Below are 21,491 nucleotides of genomic sequence, written 5' to 3'. Positions count from 1 at the left end.
GCTGATAACTACTTTTGAAAATATATTTTAATAAAATTTCATTCTAGAGGAGTTTTTCTCTGCACACATTTTTTAAAAATTTTTCAAGAAATACATAAATACAACCTAAACTGTTCTGAGGCTAAAAATACCTAATTTACCTTGAAAATATATGAAGCCTTTATTTTAGATATGTAATTTTCCTTTACAGTAACCTTCTTTCATATTCACACAATCTCCTAATATAAAAATGTAACTATGTGGCTATGGGAAAAGATTTTGCATACAATAAAAAGTTGCTTTCACCTATTGTTTCCTGGAAAGAACGGGAAAAAATGCTGAAAATTCATGAAAGGATGCGGACTATAAATCTCTGCATATTTGCAGTAGTGAAATAATTGATAAACAAGCATCCTTTCTGCAGGATGTTTCACAGCTGTCAGTAGACACCAACAACCAACTGCAAAAAAACCCTAAATCTTTAGGTTTTCCTGAAACACTTATTTCATCCTCCAATACAATCAGTTTATACATTAAAGAAGCTTACTAACAGTATTATTAATTATTGTTGCTAATGTAGAAAGTACTTCTTGTTTCACTTAGCTAAATATATGAAATTCAGTGTTATTAACAAGCAGAAGATAGGACATTTATCCACACAGGAAATATCTGACCAAGAGAAATGCAATGGAATTATGAAGAAACCTAGTTTACAATTGTGGATTGTGACCAGATAGAGAGATTAAATATTGCAGTGGCTACTGAACACAATCATCCTAAAAAAAAAACCAGCTAAGGAAACCACAGACAACCAGAAATTCAGAGAGTATAACAGAGACCCTGGTGGTTTCATTTCTGAGGTTCTCTTCTTAAATACATATACTCTGCCTGATGTCACTGATAGAATATAGGAAGAGGAGACCGTTGGTCTTAACCAGTGACAAACTCTTCCACAAGTGCCAACAGGTTAGCAAAACAAGAAAAACAGGACCTTTGTTTTAGTACAAACATCTTCAAAAGTTCAAGCTAAAGATAAAATCTGGAATTTAAAGTTTGAGAGAAAGAACAAAAAAAGGAGATACTACACTCAAAACTAAGATAAAAAACATGTAGAACGTGAAGTTCTCTGAAGATCATTTGTTAACCTTAAAATTAAAGGCTACATGTTCCATGTTAATTATGCTTGTCTGGCTGGTGGGGTTTTTTTGGTTGTTTTGGGGGGGAGCAAGGAGTGGGGGCAAGTGTGTCCTACAAGACTTTATACTTCAGAGTATTTTATATCCCATTATCCTTGCCTTGCTGGGCCACTACTACATTGTGGAAGTCTTGCATTAACCAGTAGCAATAGGTGGATTTTTACCAGGGACATGGGCCATGTACAAAGGAAAACCTCGACCAGTCAATAACAAAACTTATAGCTACTTATATTTACAGTAGACTTATACTTACAGTGTACTTCTAGTACAAAGAATACTGTCTGTCAGGAATTTGAGCTTAAATAAGTAAACATGGTCAAGCAATTAAAAAATTAACTACACAGCTTTTAACTGACACATCTGCATGTAGGCAGCACCTCTGTTTCAAAACTCACTGCACACTAAGTTTTCTAAGCAACTATGAGAACACACAGTATGGTATAGTGGCTGTTCAACATCGCACAGTCTAAAACTAACGGACTTCCTTTTGGCCCTGAAAAGATGTAAAAATATTATGGCTAGAGTGAAATGTAACTGAAGTGGAACAAAAATGAATTACCATGGCATAGTGATGCAGACAGAAATTAGCTAAAGTAATAATAGCAGCCACATTTTATTTCTTAAATTCTGAGGTTTTTCGAGCGGTTTTTTTCGGTTGGTTTCTTTTTTTTTTTTAAAGTTTCTTAATTCACAAAAAGAGATAATAGTTCAGACATTCATAGCATTAAAATTTACTTCATCCATATGCACATGCCCACATATATCTGTAAAAAAATTTAAATTATAGGCTATTATTAAATTATTATACTTTCCAATCACATGTGCAGTACTTCTTCAAATCTTTCCAATTACTATTAATGGTAACCAATTTGCAAACTTCAGAAGTAAATTACCTAAGTTTAGGCATCATTAATATTAACTAATAACCAATTTTACTTAATGTGCCATCAAAAACAGTACATCTATGTTTATGCCCCAAGTTAAATACAGCACTTGAAATATTATTAGCTTATATGCCTCAGTGCTAAGTATTCTGTTAATACAATGAACTACCTACCAAAGTCACTGCTAACACTCCCTGCTAATGAAGTAAAAACAAGATCAAGATTAATAGCACCATCTAAAGCTCCAGGAGTTTGGTGAGCTCAGTTGCAAAATGATTTTTGAAATGTTTTTTACTGATTGAACTTACACACACAACTGTGAACAACAAAACTGGGGGCAGCTACAGTAAAAAAACCTGCCAATTCTTCTGCTTCGATTCCTTGTCTTTGACAAGCCAATTTTCATAAAATTTTCATAAACATCTTTCACTTTTCATCTACATCCCTTAGAATTTTTTGTGCATGTGGGTGGATTTCAGCAATATAGCTCATGGCATGAGCATCTTCATACATGTAACTGTTCCTAAAACTACCATTAAGCAGTCTTCCACCTGAAAAGAAAAAGTCTCGCAAGTTCAGTATAAAAGTAACCAATCCCAAAGGAAACGCCTTTTCTAGTTCTTAAAGAGAAGGGACTTTTTCCTTAAATTTAAAAGCTGCAGAATAAGCAACTGCAGTTACCTACTTACTGAACATACAGCAGTGAAAGATTTAAAAAGTTATTTATGTACAATCATTTACAATGTGCATAAATAATGTCCTTAAAAACATCCAGAGTCAAAAATATGTCTAAAATATTGTGGCTTCAGCTCTTGTTTCTCAGAATGCTGTTACCAAACCAAATTTTAGTTTACTTAAACTGTCTTTCTAGTCATTGTGTGCCATCCATTAATATGAAAAAAATTAATTCACAGATGTCTATGAGAGGGTTATGCTCTCCAAAGAGATTGGAACCAAGCAAGATTATGGTAGAAAATAAAGAGTAGACTTTGACAATGTTTCCAGAAAAGCTGAACTATACCTGTGGTAGTTCAGGCAGTAGTAGGAGGTCTGTCATTCTGACTATACAACTTCAACGTATCAATGTCAGCTGGTGCTAAAAAGCTCAGAAACTTAAACGTCTAACACCAAAAAGAGAACTTCTTAGAAAAGCTTAGACATTTGCTGACCTGGAACCTTACAAGCTCCCTTGCAACAAATTCTGATCTAGTAGATGGGATTCTTCCTTCAATGTTTACAGAGTGATGTTCTACCACACGGCTCATAAATCAATTCAGGAAAGAGAAAAAAAAAAAAAAAAAATGTTGTATATTTAAGTATAAATGCTTAACTGAAATTAAATTCCACAACAATAAGGACAGTAATCATATTATGTCCAAAACAGGAGATACAAGGGTTCAGAATTAAGTGGTTAAAAAAACCTCACATGGAATTCATCCTCAATTATCCAAGTCTAACTTTCTTTTAAGGCTGTTCTTTTACAAAAGCCATATAAAGTACTTAAGACAGTAACTTGACTTGCACTGAATGTTAATATAGCATACTGTCAATTTCCTTTCATGTATACAGCCTTGAAAATGGATACTGATGACATAGCTGTTTAGAAAATGCTCAAGGATCAGGTCTTGTATTTTGAGCAATGTCCTTCGGACAACACTCCACCATGTCAGCACTTTCCTTAATTCCATATTGTTTATCCAATTACCAATAAGAATGCAAACCAAATGTTTTTCCAACAATTTTGCAAGTTTCTTTCACAAAAAAATAGGATTCATATGTAAGACTCCCCATACGACAGACAAAGCACACACACTTCACATAATTCTCTAAGAGAGAATTAAAGCAAGAGTGTTCATAAAATTATTAAAGTACTACAGCATTCTAACTGAACGGTAGCTGAATACCAAAAAAACTTTAATGAACTGTTACCACAATAAAAGGGTAGGATGATAATTTTTAAAAACTTCATCTCCCATCTCACCCCTAAAAACACAGCACCCCGTTCTACCAAAAACACCCACTTCCATTAAAAGGTCATTTTTTGGAGAACTTAGGCAATTTGTTTTAGATTAATATTTCTCTAGCAGAGATTTTGAAATAAATGAGGCTGTGATTCCCAAGTTTTTGCTCTAAGTTTAGGCCTGCTAGGGCATTGTTACTGACAGCTGTTTTTTTTATTGTGTATATTTTTACCAATAAGGCTCAGAGGATGACAAACTTTCTTCTGTTCATCTAGGTATGTATTTGGAAAAGTATCATGGCATCAGATGTTGAAAATATCAAAGTCAAAACCAGAACAGATTTCTATGTATAAAATCATGACACTTCCAAACTAAGAATGAAAGAGCAAGAACAAGTATCAGTTTTAAGAGTTACAGAGTAGGCTGATTTCTACAACATGTATCCTTTACAAAGAACTTAATCAGTGATTACAGATTCTCTTCAGTCCTAGAACACCTGAGGAAGATTCACCACTACCATGCCTTGGCTACAGCAAAAAAACCTCTGTTCACAAAAGCTTTAAATGCCTCTAAAGAGAAAAGTAATAACAGAACTGAAGCAAAAGGAAGACATTAATTCAGACATAAAGAATACGTGAACTCATTTGGCTTCAGGAGATGGGGACAGAAAAATTAACATATGGGTTTCTATTTCAGATCTAATTACTTCTGAGTCTACAACCTGAACTCGTAAACTGTGCAAGTCTGGAAAAAGTACTTCCAGGCTCACAATAAACAAGACAGCTATGGGAGGATATACTCAGAAATAACACTGAACTGTGGGTTTAGCCTACTCTAGAGGTTTTTTTTATTATATTTAACAAAGGTAGGCAGGGCCACACAAATGATCAGAGCACCTCCTGCATGAGAACAGGCTGATAGAGTTGGGGTTGTTCATCCTGGAGAAGATTCTGGGAAGACCTTAGAGAAGCCTTCCAGTACTTAAAGGGGGCTACTCACTCAAGGCACTCTTGATCAGGGAGTGTAGTGATAGCACGAGGGATAATGGTTTTAAGACGAAAGATGGTATATTTAGAATAGATATTAGGAAGAAAATTTTTACTGTGAGGGTGGTGAGGCACTGGAACAGGTTGCCCAAGGAAGCTGCAGATGTCCCACCCCTGGAGGTGTTCAAGGCCAGGCTGGATGAGGCCTTGAGCAACCTGCTCTAGTGGCAGGTGTCCCTGCCCATGGCAGGGGGGTTTGAACTAGACGATCCTTAAGGTCCTTTCCAACCCAAACCATTCTACGAGTCCATGAAATTTGAACACAATCCCAAGAAACTGCTTAAAAACAACAAAAAACCCCAAACCAAACTAGCCACCTTTCCACTGACTTCATGGTTTGAATTACAATACCGCATTCAGATTGGGAGTTTTTGTTTGTTTGGGATTATTTTTCCACCAACCTCCTTTACATATTACACAATTAATATGACAAAATAGGCAACTGATACTACAGGAATCAGGCCACTACTCAGACCGCTGTTGCTTGTTAATGAGATAGTTTCTGAGAAGTCATTCGTGGTTCTGGTGGGCTAGAGACATATAAAGAGGTCTTATCTGTATAAAATGTAATGAACCAATTAATCTGAAAACTCTTACAGATTCTTATTCTTTGGTAACAAAAAACCCCAACCTACCCCAAGTCAGCTTAAATAGGGGGGAAACAAAAACAAGGTAGGGAGAAGAACCTGTATTTCTTAAATACATCAAACTCGCAAGTCCACTGATGGAATCAAAGCACTCTTTTTCATTTTAAGAACTTTTTGAGGAGAAAAAAAATTCTGTTTAAACTTTGAGGCTTCTTAGACAAGCTTATATTTTTTTTTTTTTTTGCAAAATCAAAATTATAATACTTATCTCAGTTTTTTTCCCTTTAGCTTTTATTTTTTTTTCTTTTGATAAATTATTTTGCATTTAGTTTTTCTGAACTAAAAGTTTCACTGAAAATATATGGAAAAACTGGTAACACTCAGGACTTTGTCCTGGTAATAGTGCTCTCCCCTCCCCCTGCCCCAATACCAAATCCTCACACATACAACCCAAACTCCTTTTCATTCTAGTTTTTAATTTAAGTAAAGCAAACTGCTGAAGCACTAATATCTAGGACAGCAGAGGACATCAGTAGAATGAAAAGAATAATAGGGACCTCTTTCAGAACCAGAAAGAAGAAAATCAGAGATAAACAAATGTTCTGGGGTTCTAAAATGACTATTAATGCACGACACTGCACTTCTGATCTATTCCAAAGAAGTATCCTCTCTACACCTTTGGTTACAGAACTGCCAATGGAAGTGGTTCTTCTCTTCTGCTACCATACTCCTCCACCCCACATTGCACTGAATCTAGCAATTGTACAGCCACATGACTGATCAGTAAATTGCTCCAAGGGAAAACTACACTTTTTGGCAGTACAGTTTAACACTGGATTAGCTCATTCTGCAAGTATATAAGCACTCCCAACACAGAAAGTGGAGCAGAAACGTTTTGTTTTTTTTTTCCTGCTTGTGCTAAGGACGTAGAAAATCACAGAACTACCCATGCTAACAACAGCTGCAACCACAGCACCCTAAACGTAACATGAAATTGCGCCCTGAATCCCAGTCTTTTACTACTAGATTAAAAGGAAAGAGTCGGCTACTAGTATCAGTGACTATATTGCTCAGCGCAAAAACACAGAAAAATTTAGCAGGAACATTAGCAGAGAACCAGGCAACTATTTGTACAGCCCAGCAATACTCTGATGCCACAAAACAACTCCTCCATATCTCAAAGAGAAAAAAAATAAATGGGGGAAAAAAAATAGAAAAAGCAAGACTTCTGAAGTGAGCCCTCCAAGGGAACTCAATTCATGTTCAAATACAGAAGCACTAACTGCAAAAGAAGGCATTTCACTATGTGCCATTTCATGAAAAACCTTTCTATGTAGTGTAGCAAGAAATCTGACTAAAGAACCACACTCAGTTTGCACTGGCATTCTGAGATTGTACCACTGCAATCTCAGACTGAAGGAGCAAAGTGAAGTTTCCTGCTTTAGCAGCCTAAACGAGAACAGAGCAAGACTCTGCTTTCCTGAATCCATACTGTATTATGAAACTGGCACAGTGTTCTTCCCTATAATGCCCAGACTCACAGATGTCTATGCATGAAAAAGCTGATGTCACACAGGAGCTGTTAAGCTGTTTATCTTTGCTTGGTAGTTGTGATTCCTTACTTTGAAGGCAGCTGTAATTTGACAAGTGTAATTTTTCATCCCATCACCCACCAACAATTCAATGTACAGACATCTAAAAACTGACTCGTTTTATGGGATTATTCTTCTCCAACACCCAAGGTTTGTGAGTATACACAAGGTCACTACAGTCTAATGCATGCCAACAGTTTATCCCTTGATAGCAAAACAGATTCTTGTTTCAGTGTTCTCCCCTTGTAAACAGGAAATGAGTCCAAGTATAAATGATAGATTTCTCCTTTGAAAGGGCGTCACTTACCAGTAACTACCATGCTGCTCATGTTAGAGTTCGGGCTATTGAGTACACTGCCTGAAAGAAGTTCGTCAGATCCTCTCTAAAAAGAAAGAGACAGTAAGAGATTTTTTTTTCCTCTATTTTGTGATTTTTAAAGATGATATTAAAAATGTCAGTTTGACAGGGAAAACCTTTACAAGAACTTAAGCAAGCATAACTAAACCTATTCAGATTTGGCAGACTTCCTCTTTTCAGGTAAGTGCAACAACTTGAAAACTAAGTAAAGCAGTATATTTACATGGCAACCTTTGAAATAAGAGCAGCTTAAGCACCGTCGCTTCACCCACCACTGAAATGTAGTGACCTCCAGACACAATGAGAACCGCTGCACAATAATTTTGTCCAGCATTTCAAATTAAAATATTACTATAATTAAATATTTAGTCTATTTCAGTAGCATTTAAATTAACTTATTGTTTTAATATTTTAATATACATACATAATAAATTATTATATCTAGCTGAAGCGACAAGGGAAAACTATACAAATAGAAATATGGAGTTTAGCTCAATTCTAACACCTCTATTTAAAAATTAAAAAAAGAAAAAAAAGACTTGTCTTCATAGAAAATGATTGATTTTCATTTTGGGGACATCCATTTGTCCTGCAAGCACAAGTTAGGGCAGGGAATTACATCATCATTGTAACTCTTAAAACATGACAAATATAAAATAAATGGTCTTTTGAAAATTACTCAAAAGTGGGCTGCAAAAAATAAAGGAGGGTTTATATTGAAAATGTGCAAGATAATATTTTCCTCAGAAATTATTTACAAGATGGGCATAGGACATAGCTGAAGAGGCTTTTGCTTCTTTTCATGTCTTCCCCCTCCTCCCCCCCCATTCTTTTTCTTTTACACACCCAGCCCCCTCCATCCATCAATACTTCATCTCTCAAAAAGCTCACAAAATATTTAGGTGATGTTTCATTAAAAAAAAAAAAAAGAAGGAAATAAACTTGACATCCTTTGAAGATTATCTTTAATTTCTTATTGGTTCTTTCCCCACTTCAAAAGTATTTCCCCAGCACTGTTAACACTAACCCAAGCCACTGTTAAAATGGAAATTAGGAAAGAAAACAATTACTACCCATCTTTATAAAAATAAATTTTTTTTGTGGACACTACAGTAGAATCTCAAGAATAGTTAGTGAATCTGTTTTACAGGGCACCTCCATACTGCATACCAAATTAACTTGAGGATATCACCTTTATAGGCAGCACAGTTGCAAGACACATAAAATCAAACTTTTACCATTTTATCATAATGCACTGTATGTGTGTTCATACACAAAACAGTATGTTAAAGTTTAATCCACACCTGAAATCCCACAGCTCTTAAAAACAGTATATATGTGATGCACACATAGAGCCATTAAAGTTTACTTGGTTTTCAACATCAGCTCTGAACAATCTTTATACAGTTTACTGAACACTCTAAGCTCTCAAGGGTACACAGCAATTGACAAAGCAGTGCCTATCAAATCAACAACAGATTTCCTTTAAAACTGAGTAATGCCTAATACCAAGATTAGGCAGGACCATCATGAGAGGAACCACGTCTTGTCCTTCTTGATGTAAGAACAGATGTCTAATCAGATATAATTACGGGAAAACTTAGCTGGACAAAACTGAGAAGTTAGAGAAGTTCTGGAAACTCCATTATTCAAACCACACTGCTTTTTACTGTAAACATAATACACTAACCCAGGTACTCTGAATAAACTGAAACATAAACATTCTTTCCTTCTCTTTCATGTTCTTTTTTTCTAGCATAATATTTACACGGGTAGAATACTGCAAAGTTCAAGATTACTAGCAGTATTAGCTCGCTCAGTGATGACTGCAGTTATTTCTGCTTGCAGCTATCCGCCTAGCCTTGCTTGGAGTCCCTTGTCTGGAGCCCGGACAGCTCAACTGAATACGCAGAAGTAGCAGCAGAGACTGAATCAGTTCATGGTCAGGTATATCAAGATAATTCAGGATGATTTTTTTTTCCTTAATATGCCAGGCATTAATCTGCAACAGTATAGCGGTTACTCTGTAAACTGCTGAAGCACCCCCAGCACCAAATGAATGCTCTGCCCAAAACCTGCAGGAACTTTACAATTCTGAAATATCTCAAATTTGAGCTGTCTTCAGCTTCAAAAACTTGCTTACATCAGCAACTGCTGACTAGCAGAACACCAGTGATTACATAAACTTATGGTTCCTAGTAAATCAGGCTTTCAAAAAGCTGTTAATTTCTTAATCCACAGAAGATCCAAAAGGAGCACAAATTACTCAATAGAGTGGATATGCAGTTACTGTATTTGTGTTTCATGAACAGTTAAAAGTTTTCACTTTGAAACACATCACTTTTCATTTCATGAATATATTCAGAGTCAATCACAAGTGTCATTACACTTGAAAAAGTTTAAGTTTTGCTTCAGAAGAACAAGTAAATGTGAACTTCTTATATTGGCATGTATTATAAATTCTACATTTGTTTTATTCTCATAAATCAGTGTTCACAACTCTCATTCACATATGTACAGGTTCATACGTGGAATGTTCTGCCAGTTCACCATAAAATCACAAATGTATAGCAAACCTCTGCTAACTCACTCCGATACATAGTTGTCAAGCTTTTGGTAAAAGAAAAAGATCTCTCTTACCATGTGAGTAGTCATCTTATTAGATATACATGGTTATTTTTCCTTACCAGTTCTTAAGCAGCCTAAACACCTCTATACTTCATTCAGTACGTAACTTTAACACCAGCTATACAGCAAAAGACACGATGTACTCAGACACAAAGCAGTTAAACTACAAAATCAAAAGCAGTAACTGTCTGGTAATTGCCATTTACTTCAAAGGGGTTATATTAAGATTACTGTTGTCTAGTAAAACAATTTAACACAAGCATTTTAAGTAAGCCAATGGGTATTCTTAGACTGGCACTACTACGTGACACAAGCACCTCCTGAATTACAGCATAGACAAAAATACTTATTTTACTTACATTTATTCAGGAGAGATAAGACTTTATTCAATTTGTGGTTTGGGGTGCTTGGCTTTGTTTTTACGTGCATCTTCTTTTAGAGGGTGCTAAGCCAAAAAGGACTGGCATCTTGCTCCAACGGCAAAGCTCTTTGTCATTCACTCTCACACACAAATTTCAGAATTATAACCCACTTCCCAAGCATCTTGAATATTCGCCAGTCTTATGCATGCCAGTTCTGCTAGTCAAACCATGCACAGCAAAGAAACCTTCAAACTACTTTAGGTAAATTCTATCAACTGTATCAGAGATAAAGAAACTAAATTCAGATCTTTGAAGAACATAGCAAATCAGACTCAATGAAGAATGGAAGATCCAAAAGCAATGTTCACTTAACTCTTCTCCCCATCTGTGCAAGCTACTGTGTTCTAAAGAATCAAAGCAAGTTTGAGGTTGTATAACAAGACTGAAGATCACAAACACATAGATCACAGAAATGTCCAAATCTAAGTTAAAATAACAAACAAAAAAACCATCACAATGATTTCATTTCATCATAGACTGCAAAGAAAAGTTCCTATAATAGCAACATGGTAGAGACTAATTGAATATCCATTTTAGCAGAAGGGAAAGTGATCATAAAGGACAAAATAAGAAGTACAAACTGCTATTATACTATTTATAGGTCATCTTCTGACAGCTAGTCCTCAACAGCACAAGTTTTCAATGTCCTATTTCTATTGCTACCAATGTCAAGAAGAACATCAATCATACTAATCTTTCATAAAAGCTAAACCACTAACTATTCACATCAGAGCTATCTAGAACATTTCTTCATTAAACCAGAACCTGCAAAAATACTATTACACAAAACAAACAAGGCAACTGTCAAACTAACTTCTTGCAGTGAGCAAACTTTAAATTTGTTGCATAGTCAATACTGTCCTTTTAATGAAGCCCATGTTATCACACCCTTGCCTTCACGAGCACATTTCCATCCGCAGTGTGAAAACAGTATGTTAGTGTTAAGCTTCAACCAACGGAATTACACAAAACAGACATGTAGGATCACTTCCAGAAAAAGATGAAAACTATACCAACTCAGACTTTGAATACATATTTCAGAAAAACTTAAAAACTATATATACAAAAATTACTTTATATATACTGTAATTTGAAGATACCACTTTGTTATTTCAGTTAATTTCTGCAAGTGAACACAGTTATTGTATATACTCTGTCTAATCTAGAATTTACAAAATCAATTATATGTAAGAGAAAGCTTAGCAAATTAATCTCCTAGCTCCTTGATTTAACAGCCATAGCTAACTCAGAATCCCTCACTACACAAGCTGGATTTATGTAGCAGGTCTTCACATTTCCCCTCTCCCCCACCCCAAAACAGACTACTATAAAGCTTCATGCAACCACAGGTTATATTAAGTAGCTATGTAATTTCAGGAAGTCATTACAGTCATACTATCCTTCCAGGATAACAAAAAATATACTATTTAGAAGTATTTGCCAACTATTTTCCTCACATTCCAGATAGGGCTTTACATATTTCAAACATTCCCAAGATTTTATTATATCCAATGTAAAAAACCAAAATGAAACAAAAAACAACAAAAAAACCAAACAATGAGTAACAACTTTGGCTTGAGAGTTACAAAAGAGATATAGTCTTTTAAGCATCAAAGTACTTTTTGACAGCTGTTTATGAAAGAGAAGCATTATCAGCTCTTTTCCCAATAATGCAGGGCTACGGATACTCTGATTAGAAGTTATCACTGAACCTAACATAACAAACTGAGTATATTACAGAAGGCTTACTAGAAGCAGGTGTAGATGCACTGCAATAGTACAGGAACACTAAACCAATACTACTAAAAACAGTGAACAAGTGACAAAACTGCACTTCGCTAAAAAGTCAACAGCATCTTCTAAAATAATTTCTTAAATTCCCACTAGAAAAGAGTACACTCACAAATATTGAAAAATACATTTTCTGATAAATCCCCTCATTTGCAGTATTCAAATTTGCTAATATTAGAAACCTCTCTCAAGAACAGGATGTTTTTGCCCCCACCACTTCCCCCTCTCTGTCCTTTTTCCCCCAGATGAAAGAGAAAAGTAGAACTTCAGCTGCACTGTGCATTTACCACAGTCATTCTCAGCCTACAGGCATGAACTTCCCAAAGGGTATGACAAGTCAGGAGACAGATTTCATGGTTTCAAGAAATCTAACAGCATTGTAAACCACTTCATTTCTAACAACATCTGGGAACAAATTTACAAGAAAGAGACAGAAACCTGACAGGATGGGAGATGCATAAAAGCAGAAATCCAACCCAGACAGTAAAGATTCCCTTCTAACACACAGACACTTGTAAGCACACTGCTTCAATATTCAATGTCCGAATTAACTTTGGGGACCGGATGTTGGAAACAGCAGGACAACACACTTTAAACCCCCAAACACAACATTTATAAACTTTGTTCATTTCACACACGATAGATGAGAATTTAATGAATGCTTCATTTTTAAAGAGGATATATTTTTAATGAAACACTGCATAAATACACCCTCATATACTCTCCAGTGAAGAAAAAATACTTGACCCACCTTATGCTCTGACTAAATGCACTACTAGGAAAACACATAACCAAAATTACCTAATGAGTAGATTTTTACACCTCTCATATGTATAGGATCACAGAAGACTCATTCAGGACAGGACAAGCCTAGTCCAAATAAACAATCCAGAAGAGATTTCACACAGGTTTGCAGGTATTTTACAATGCATACAGTCTAAACTACAAGCTTGTTATCACTTTATCAGAACCTTTTGTACAAGGAGCACATCTACTTGATTTTTTTTTAAAGATTACACTATTTAACTATATTAGCATGAAACCTCATCAAATAAATCCATGAACTTAATGAGTCCTTAATAACTCACTTATAACATCACTTGCTTTTAATTCAGTATAAAGTTAACTGGATACAATACGACCACCTTTCCACACTCATTCTCTTTTCCTCACTTCAATACTTTTTCATGCTGTCCTCAGCCAACCATATATTGTTTATATACCCTAACAACTAATTCAACCATTTTCACACTCAGAGTTTTTTCAGTAAGGAAGGATCTAGGGAAAAATTAAGCTTTTATTCTTTTTTCTTGCAACTATACACACATGGCATATGCCTTGTGCCTAATTTATGAAAACACACAAAGCTTGTAAAAATAGAGAGCGTGCGATCAAAGGAATGTGAAGAGTCTTTAAGACTAAAAGGAGACAAATCTCCATTCCTCTGAAAAGCATCCAGGTTCTCAAAATACCATGTGGAAAAGAGCTAAATGATCAAGATTAACCATTAAACCAGAAAGCTGAAGAGTAAAGAAGCAAATCTCAACTTAAACCATGCCACCCAGTCTCATTTGGAAACCTTCAAACTTTCAACTGTAACGAAAGACTGGAGCCAAGAGTCTAGTCCAATGCCAGCTGATGCTTCAGACATCCAGGAGGAAGGATACAAACAAGATTATTCCAGTATTTCAGACTTTCTAATCCACTCTTACCAGGAAAGAAAGTGTTACTCTGAACCAGCTGCACATAACTGGTAGTAAATTAGAATACATGAGAAAAACTCACTAGAGCTACCACCTGGATGTGTTCTTAGCTTTCTGGTTAAAAAAAAAGATACACAAGGAAGGTATTTCCTATTTGATTCTCTGCCTTTTCACAATAATTAAAAGCGCTAGTGCTATTTTGTCTAAAACTCAATATCATGTTGCATATTCACAGAAAATAGCTGTACAGACTTACAGCTATAAAAACCTCCCTAACCCCCAAATGAAACACCACAGTTCCATTAATAGCTTGTGAAACCACAACCTCATTTGAACCAACTATCACCAAAAGCAACAGTCCTACCTTCTCCCTGGACTCAGTAACTCGTTCCTGTTCTGTCCGCCCCAATTCTATATTGCTACAAGCGTTTACGCAACCCTACATTTTGGTACAAATATGACTAAAAAGATACACCTCACTGCTGTGTCGGCTTACCTTTATCCTGGTTAAGTTCCCAAGAGAGGTTTGTGAAGTGGCTACCCAAACATTTGTTGCAGAAGTATTACAGTGACAGAGAAAATGAAAATGCAGCTCCATTTGCTTGTAAAAACATGCCCAAAAGTTCTCAGAAATGGGAAACATAATTTCATGCTGGTATTGGCTCATATTTTTCAGATGGTGCAGGTGATCACTCTTCTCTTCCTACAACCCCCTCAACTAAGATGCAGATATAGGTATTCTGTTACCAATGAAAACCAGGCAATTTCCAATTAGTGACAGACATCAAAGCATATCAGATAACATTAATGCACGCTTGCTACAGAGTGCAAACTAATTTTGAACATTTTTCCTTTCTCTCCATTTTCAGCTTTCCTTATTTTTCCACATATATTACAGTGGCAGAATGAGAATTTTTAAAATTTACAAAGAAAATATAATTGGAATAGACCATTCTGGGAACAAATGAGTCATTTCAAACAGGGTCAATTTACAGAAGTTACTGTTAAAAAGAGAGCAGATGTCTTTCATTGTAGGAAGCTATTTTTTTGTCACTAAGAATGTGTTCCCCAAACCACTCCTGAAAAGACAAATCCAGATGCCAGTTCTCAACTTCTGGACATGGTCACACTTTATTCTTACTTCACTGCTGGAATGTTCTGCATGTTTTTTGCTGTCTACTGTTTCTATGATGAAGTACTATTGAACAAAGAAGTTGATTTAAAAACATTATCCTAGCTAACAGAAAATTAAAACAGTTCCTCCAATTCTCAACCCATTTTCCTCATATCACTGCCCTTAGCAGACTTTTGTCTCATCTACTAGCAATTATATTAGACATGCAAAGAAAGTTCAAAACTATCATTCTAATATTTTGAATACAAGAAAACAGACCATCACATGGCATTTGTCTGTATGAATGAGTCAAACAGGTTTTTTTATCCTACCACTCCCTTTTATTTAAGTATCTAGAATGACAGCAGTGAAGGTAGATTTCAGAAAAAAGAACAAACTGAAAGGAGAAAGCTGTTTCAATACATTTTCTCACTTATGTTTAGTCTGAACACGTCTTCTGACAACTCACTAGAATTACGACTTTTTTCTACACATACAATGTACAGTTCAAATTAAAAAAGCGCAATATATCCACAATCTTTTTTCTACCACAAGGAAACTCTCAGTTATTAGTAGCAAAAAAGGGTCAGTGTCCTATAATTTTGTAAGAGAAGAGACCACCCCTCAGAACTTGAGTCAAAAAAAGAAGTTGACAATGCTTCAAGAGTACTTACAGACACTGCTAATCTGCACTCTGTTCCTTTTCTCCATTTAGCAACCACTCTTCCCCCATATTATCGTATTCCCCCATGTTAAATTTCAGCAACCAAGAAAAAGGGGGACTTTACGGCACATTACTGTTTGGAAAACTATTTGAAAGTACTAGGACAGTGCTCCCTAGCATCTTCTACCCAACCCTAACATAACCAACTAAAAACACACCAAGAACTTCCCCTTTTCTTAAGCATACTGCAAAGGCTGATGCCCTGGCTTTGTTGGGGAAAGGCCATTCCCACATCTCTAAACATTACAAAACTATCTTTACAGGATTATTTAAGTTTTCCCTTCTATGCATAACTGGGGCCATCCACACTTGGCAGCTGAAGCTCCGTTTCTGGCCAGTGTAGCCCAAAGCAGTGTCAACAATGTCACAAATTAACAAATCCTCTGTACCAAATAACGCAGCCATGAAGGAGTGACTGCTTCTTTTCTCCCATAAGGTAGAAGTACACCTCAGTCATTCTGAGATGTGCAACGCACGTACACAAAATGAGTCACTCCATTGTCCAGGCCTCATTTACTGCACAGCTATATATGTGATCCAGGAGAAAGATGATGCAGTAGACTGAAGTGGCACACACTGAAATACAGTAAAAGAGAACTATCATCTTCAATATGCACCAAAATTTCACCTAAGTTATTCCCTGCACCTATGTGGTGTATTCTTCACACCACATTTTATACCCCTCTGAAGATGCTTTTAATTACTCCAGCGAAAAGATACATTACACACTTCATACATGCACTTCAACAGTTGAAAAAGGCTCTATCATTCCAAGTGCCAAAACAGTTTATTTATCCAGATTACATCATAACTGTAAAAAGAACACAAGACAGCAATTCAAACTACTGTTACTAGATTCTGATACTCAAACCTACACAGCCAGTGAGAAGTTTGAGACTAAAAGCTAACTAGCAGGCCATTTCATTTTTAGTGACTAAGGACCTCATATAATAAAAACAGAGCAACTGAGATGTACCTGCTTCTAAAAAAAAGCAAATATTTTATATAGTATTGTGATTTTTGAAAGTATGCATGAAGAAACTGATTTTAAATGTATAAAATTTCTCCAAGAAACTGAAAAATTAAAAAAAAAAGGCTGAACTATGTAATATACTAGAATTACTGGAACCCTTAGCTCTGTTATATTCAAAAATAATTTACACAAACTGCTTATACACAACAAGAGTTCACAAAGTAACATCAGACACAGAGCTAAAACTCATTAGGTTTATATTATTTTGTAAACTATAACATAAGGGGCAAACTGTGTCCAGACTGACGTTTCCTTGCCTCCATGAACTCTAGGTAAGCAAAACAAGATATTACAGACCAACTCAAACACAAATGATTTCACATGTACTTGACTGGGTTTTGACATGTTCTAACACTTTCAGAAACGAAAGCACACTGCACCTCTGACAGATTTTAGCTGGGAAGTGTGCTCCCACTGCATATTCTGAGTTGCACAAATCCTCACATTTACTTTAATGTAAACCAACTTTTCAAATAGCATTGGTAATTTTTTCCACCTCCACTTTTGAGTTTTATGTTTTCCTCTGCTTTTGGTGTTAATTTCTGGTGCTCAACATGTAAATAAAATCAAAGTTGAACATCCAACAGTTTGATAAACAAAAATGCTTTAAATCAAATCAAAGCATGCAGCACAAATAAATATTAATAGCTTCAAATTTAGCAGTCTCATTAGCAGGTAACTCTGAGACTATAAAACTGTTAATAAAACATAAGCAAGTATTTATTTTACTTTATACTTGACTTGCTCACTTGCAATCCCCAGAGCTCAAAAGCCCTTTTTTAATTCAAAGCCAATTCCCAGACTACAGTAACTTCTACTACCATTCTTTTACAAATGGATTTAAAAATATAACTAACACATTCACTTTTCTGTTTAAGATAGAAACCAGCCAGACAATAGTTAATATAATTTTGAAATTTGTATTGACATGACTGCTGATGATAAAATAAAGCAAGTTTTCCAAACAGAAGGGTCATATGTCACAAGCCCAGTGGTATGTCACAATCCCTTTCACCAAGTGTAAATTAACATATCGCAATCATGCTGTATAACTGATCAGCATATATACTGTAGGTACTAAATCTCAAGAAAGCATCAGGTCAAACAAATATCCTGGACAAATTGATTTCACACAGGTAAATCCCTGCCAACTTCCAATGGTGATCCAGCCACAATAAAAGCACTGTCAAAACAGCATTAAAACTGATCACGCAACTCCTTGGACTCGAAACTTGCTCCCTACACATTCACAAAGCACCCCAAAGAAGAGATAACACCCAAGGAAAGGCAAGATGAATGTTCCCAGTTGTTTATATACCACCTATAGGTAAAGCACTCCTCAACTTTAAAACATCAGTTCATCAAGAGCAATAACAGTCACCAGAGAACATAAAGGACAAATGTTTCACATGGCCTTCCACAAAACATGACTGAAGCTAGCATTAGACTGCTACCCAAACCACATATACCAATTAGTGAGAAATTCAATTTTCCACTCTTATTAGTATCTTAATTACAGAAACTCCAGAATACTATCCAGTTTACTCCTCCCACATTTAACAGCTTTCTTCAGAAAATCATCATCCTTTTTATTTATTCCCACTACTTCCATGCACAAATGGATTGTTTCATTTTACAACCCAGAGAATTAAATCATTTTTTTCAAGGCAAAGAGCACACCTTTTTGATACTTCTATGCCCTTCCTTGTATTGATTTTAATCACTATCTCTGATATACCCGTCTCGCCTTCTTTCCTACCTTATGTTCATAATATAACTCCTACAATCAACAGAAAGGAAGTTATGTCATCTGAAGTATCTTTATTTTGTCTGGCTAGTATGTGAAAATATGGTTCCGAAATTGCACTACATGCTAACAGTGTATTTCGTGAACACTCAAATTCTCCTAAGTTAAGAATGAAAGGGATACTGAATCCATCTACTTCTCCAGAACCAAGAATGTCAATTTAAGGTTCAAGCAATACATACACTACCTGAAACTGCTTCTTCATTAGACATGATTGAGGGCAATTTATAAATTGCTTTGCCCAAAAGCTATTCATGTGGGGCAGTTCACTTCTGAAGGACTTGACCTTCCTTAGGTACTCCTCCAAACTACTAAATACATCCCTAAGTTTTAACCAGTTAACACTTTGTCTGGCAACTGAGAAACAATTGTGCCAGTTCGTATTTCTGACTGGGATTAACTCTGACAGAAGTACACTACACTTTCTTCTTGATTCAGATGGTGATTTGAAACTTGTCTTCAGTACTGCAGGAACATGTGGAGCCAGATGGGTGCAGAACCTATATAACTGACTTCTTACAGCTCCTCCTAGAAGCAGCCTTGCTCAGAAACATAATACAGGCACATCTGACAGAGTAGCTGCTGTATCTATAGGCTAGCTGTATTATATAAGAACTAGTCCAAATCCAGCAGGACCAATACTGAATCCAAGCCAAAGAGCTTTATTAGACAAAACCTGGCTTACCAAGCAGTTAACATTGATCAGCTTCAGGTGAAAAGGCAGCTACATAGCACAGCTACAAAGTCCCCGAACAAATGTGAAGACTTAACTGTATGCACTACAAAACTTCTACGTTCTACCACTGAAATAGAATTTCTTGCATGCATTCATTAACATAACCTAAAGTTCCCTTGTCCCACATATCTTTGCATTCTCATTATTTCTCAGTCTGCTTCTATGAAGTACTGATCTAACTCGTGCAACAAATTTGAATACAAAAGTGAAATAAATAGTAAATTAACAGCCATTTGGAAGGTCTTTCCTTGTTATAACAAATAGGATAAATTCGTAAACAAACTTCAGAAATAAAAAGTAAAGCAAAGCAAACACCCACTTCTCTGTCTGCATAACACATTCTACTCCCTATATTTTTGTGTCCTGTTACAGACAGTCACTTCAACTTCGGGGGTAACTGTTTTGAAAAAAGGATGGGGGCAGGAGGGAGAGAAGAGAACACGTCTTTTACAATCACCACGCAACAATGAGAAACTGTTGTTTTGAAAAAAATCTGAAAAACTAAGTTTTAAAATAAGAAGGTGACATTAATCTAGAACCACTGTCTGCAGTTCAGTGCCTAGAAAACTCTTTTCTGTTGAGCTTACAATTCACTTCTAGGGATTTTTGGTTAATAAAACATATACTGCTGACTAAATATCAGCTGACAATGACTATTTAAAATTTTACAACTTGTAGTTACTGATGCTCAAAGTAGTTCATTTTGTATCAACAATCTGCCCCCTTATTTGCCAAGTGTACATCCTACCTTCACACCAACTGCAACATCAGTGGCAATGCTGTAAAAAAAGAAAAAAAAAAAACACAAGTCAACCAATTTATCCTCATAAAATCAACTTTTCAATGTATTGCAAAAAAAATGAGGAGTCAAAATAGCCAGCAACTTCTTAAATCAAGAAAATATGTTCAAAGAACACAGCAGGACTGAGGGGAAGCACAACAGAAACCTATAAAAGCCAGAGAGCTACCCCAGCTTACAGGGTTCTCCAAGAGAGTCCAAAGTTTCAAGTAAACAGTACCCCAAAGCAGCACTGTCAGGAAATTTATTTAGGCAAATCGGGTTTATGAAGTACATGAGATCACAGGGTGAAAATAAATTAAAAATAAGTACAGAACTTCTCTCACACACCCCTATTAACTAGACAGGTAGTTCAGCAACATAGCCTACCCTACAGATCTTCTGACAGCAGAAAGCATTTAATACATATATTTTAAATTAGCTTGGAAAAAATAATGCACTGGCAGGTACACCTGTACAAAATTTAATGAAATTTCATCAGGTACACGTATATGAAACTCTGCAACAGGTATGCTGAGGTTGTGACATCATAACTCACAGTATGTAACACAATCCCAAAAGAAACCTAAGTTCACAGAGAAAAAAAAAAAAAAAAACACCACACGAATATGTGAAAGCATTCCACAGCATAATACTCATTAATGACGAGACTTCTCAGACAGAATTTGAAACTCCCAACATTATACAGACAACTAATCATAAAAAGACTCTAAAACTCTCTCAGTTGAAAGGTTATATGCTTAAAGCATACCAAAGAGATTGCTTCTCTATTTGAAGCAGAGTACTTCAGAATATTTGCAACTTAATAGGAAATGAGGAAGACGCTGTATTTACACTGACGAAGGCTACAGCCACCAGCCTCATTTTCCAGGTCTAACAGAAAGAAGGCCTTGTGCACAGGGACTGCCCGCCCAGCTCCCGGCCAGGACCGAGGGCCCTCGCTGTCCCGCCTGCCTGACTCCTTCAAAACCTTCCCTTCTTTGGCTTTTACGGCCAGAAGGCCGTTTTCCCATGTGGGGGGGGGGGGGGGAAGCCAGAGGGCTTATTAGTCAGTTTCTGAAAACAAAAGAGCTCGACATCTGGCGCCCGTTGGTATTGCTCCTCCTCTCCAGCCAGCTCCAAAACAAACCC

At 36.1% G+C, this 21,491-nt stretch overlaps 1 protein-coding gene across 2 annotated transcripts in view; it reads right to left on the bottom strand.

Annotated features, from left to right (window-relative positions):
- The window catches only part of PTBP2 (polypyrimidine tract binding protein 2), a 50,598-nt gene extending 30,260 nt beyond the window's left edge, over positions 1-20,338 (bottom strand). The window contains exons 1-2 of one of the 2 annotated variants that reach the window (XM_010081483.1): positions 20,310-20,338; positions 7,553-7,628 (exon numbers count right to left, since the gene is read on the bottom strand). In XM_010081483.1, coding sequence (XP_010079785.1) covers positions 7,553-7,574 — 22 coding nt within the window. In that variant the 5' untranslated portion in view covers positions 7,575-7,628; positions 20,310-20,338. The remainder of the gene's footprint in view (positions 1-7,552; positions 7,629-20,309) is intronic. The other variant, XM_010081482.1, reaches the window with a different exon arrangement.
- Positions 20,339-21,491: the final 1,153 nt, after the last annotated feature.

Source organism: Pterocles gutturalis, unplaced genomic scaffold (genome assembly GCF_000699245.1).
Source record: "Pterocles gutturalis isolate BGI_N339 unplaced genomic scaffold, ASM69924v1 scaffold29054, whole genome shotgun sequence".
Classification (NCBI taxonomy): domain Eukaryota; kingdom Metazoa; phylum Chordata; class Aves; order Pterocliformes; family Pteroclidae; genus Pterocles; species Pterocles gutturalis.
The sequence above is the reverse complement of the archived record's forward strand: the minus strand, read 5'-3'. Positions and strand labels throughout refer to the sequence as shown.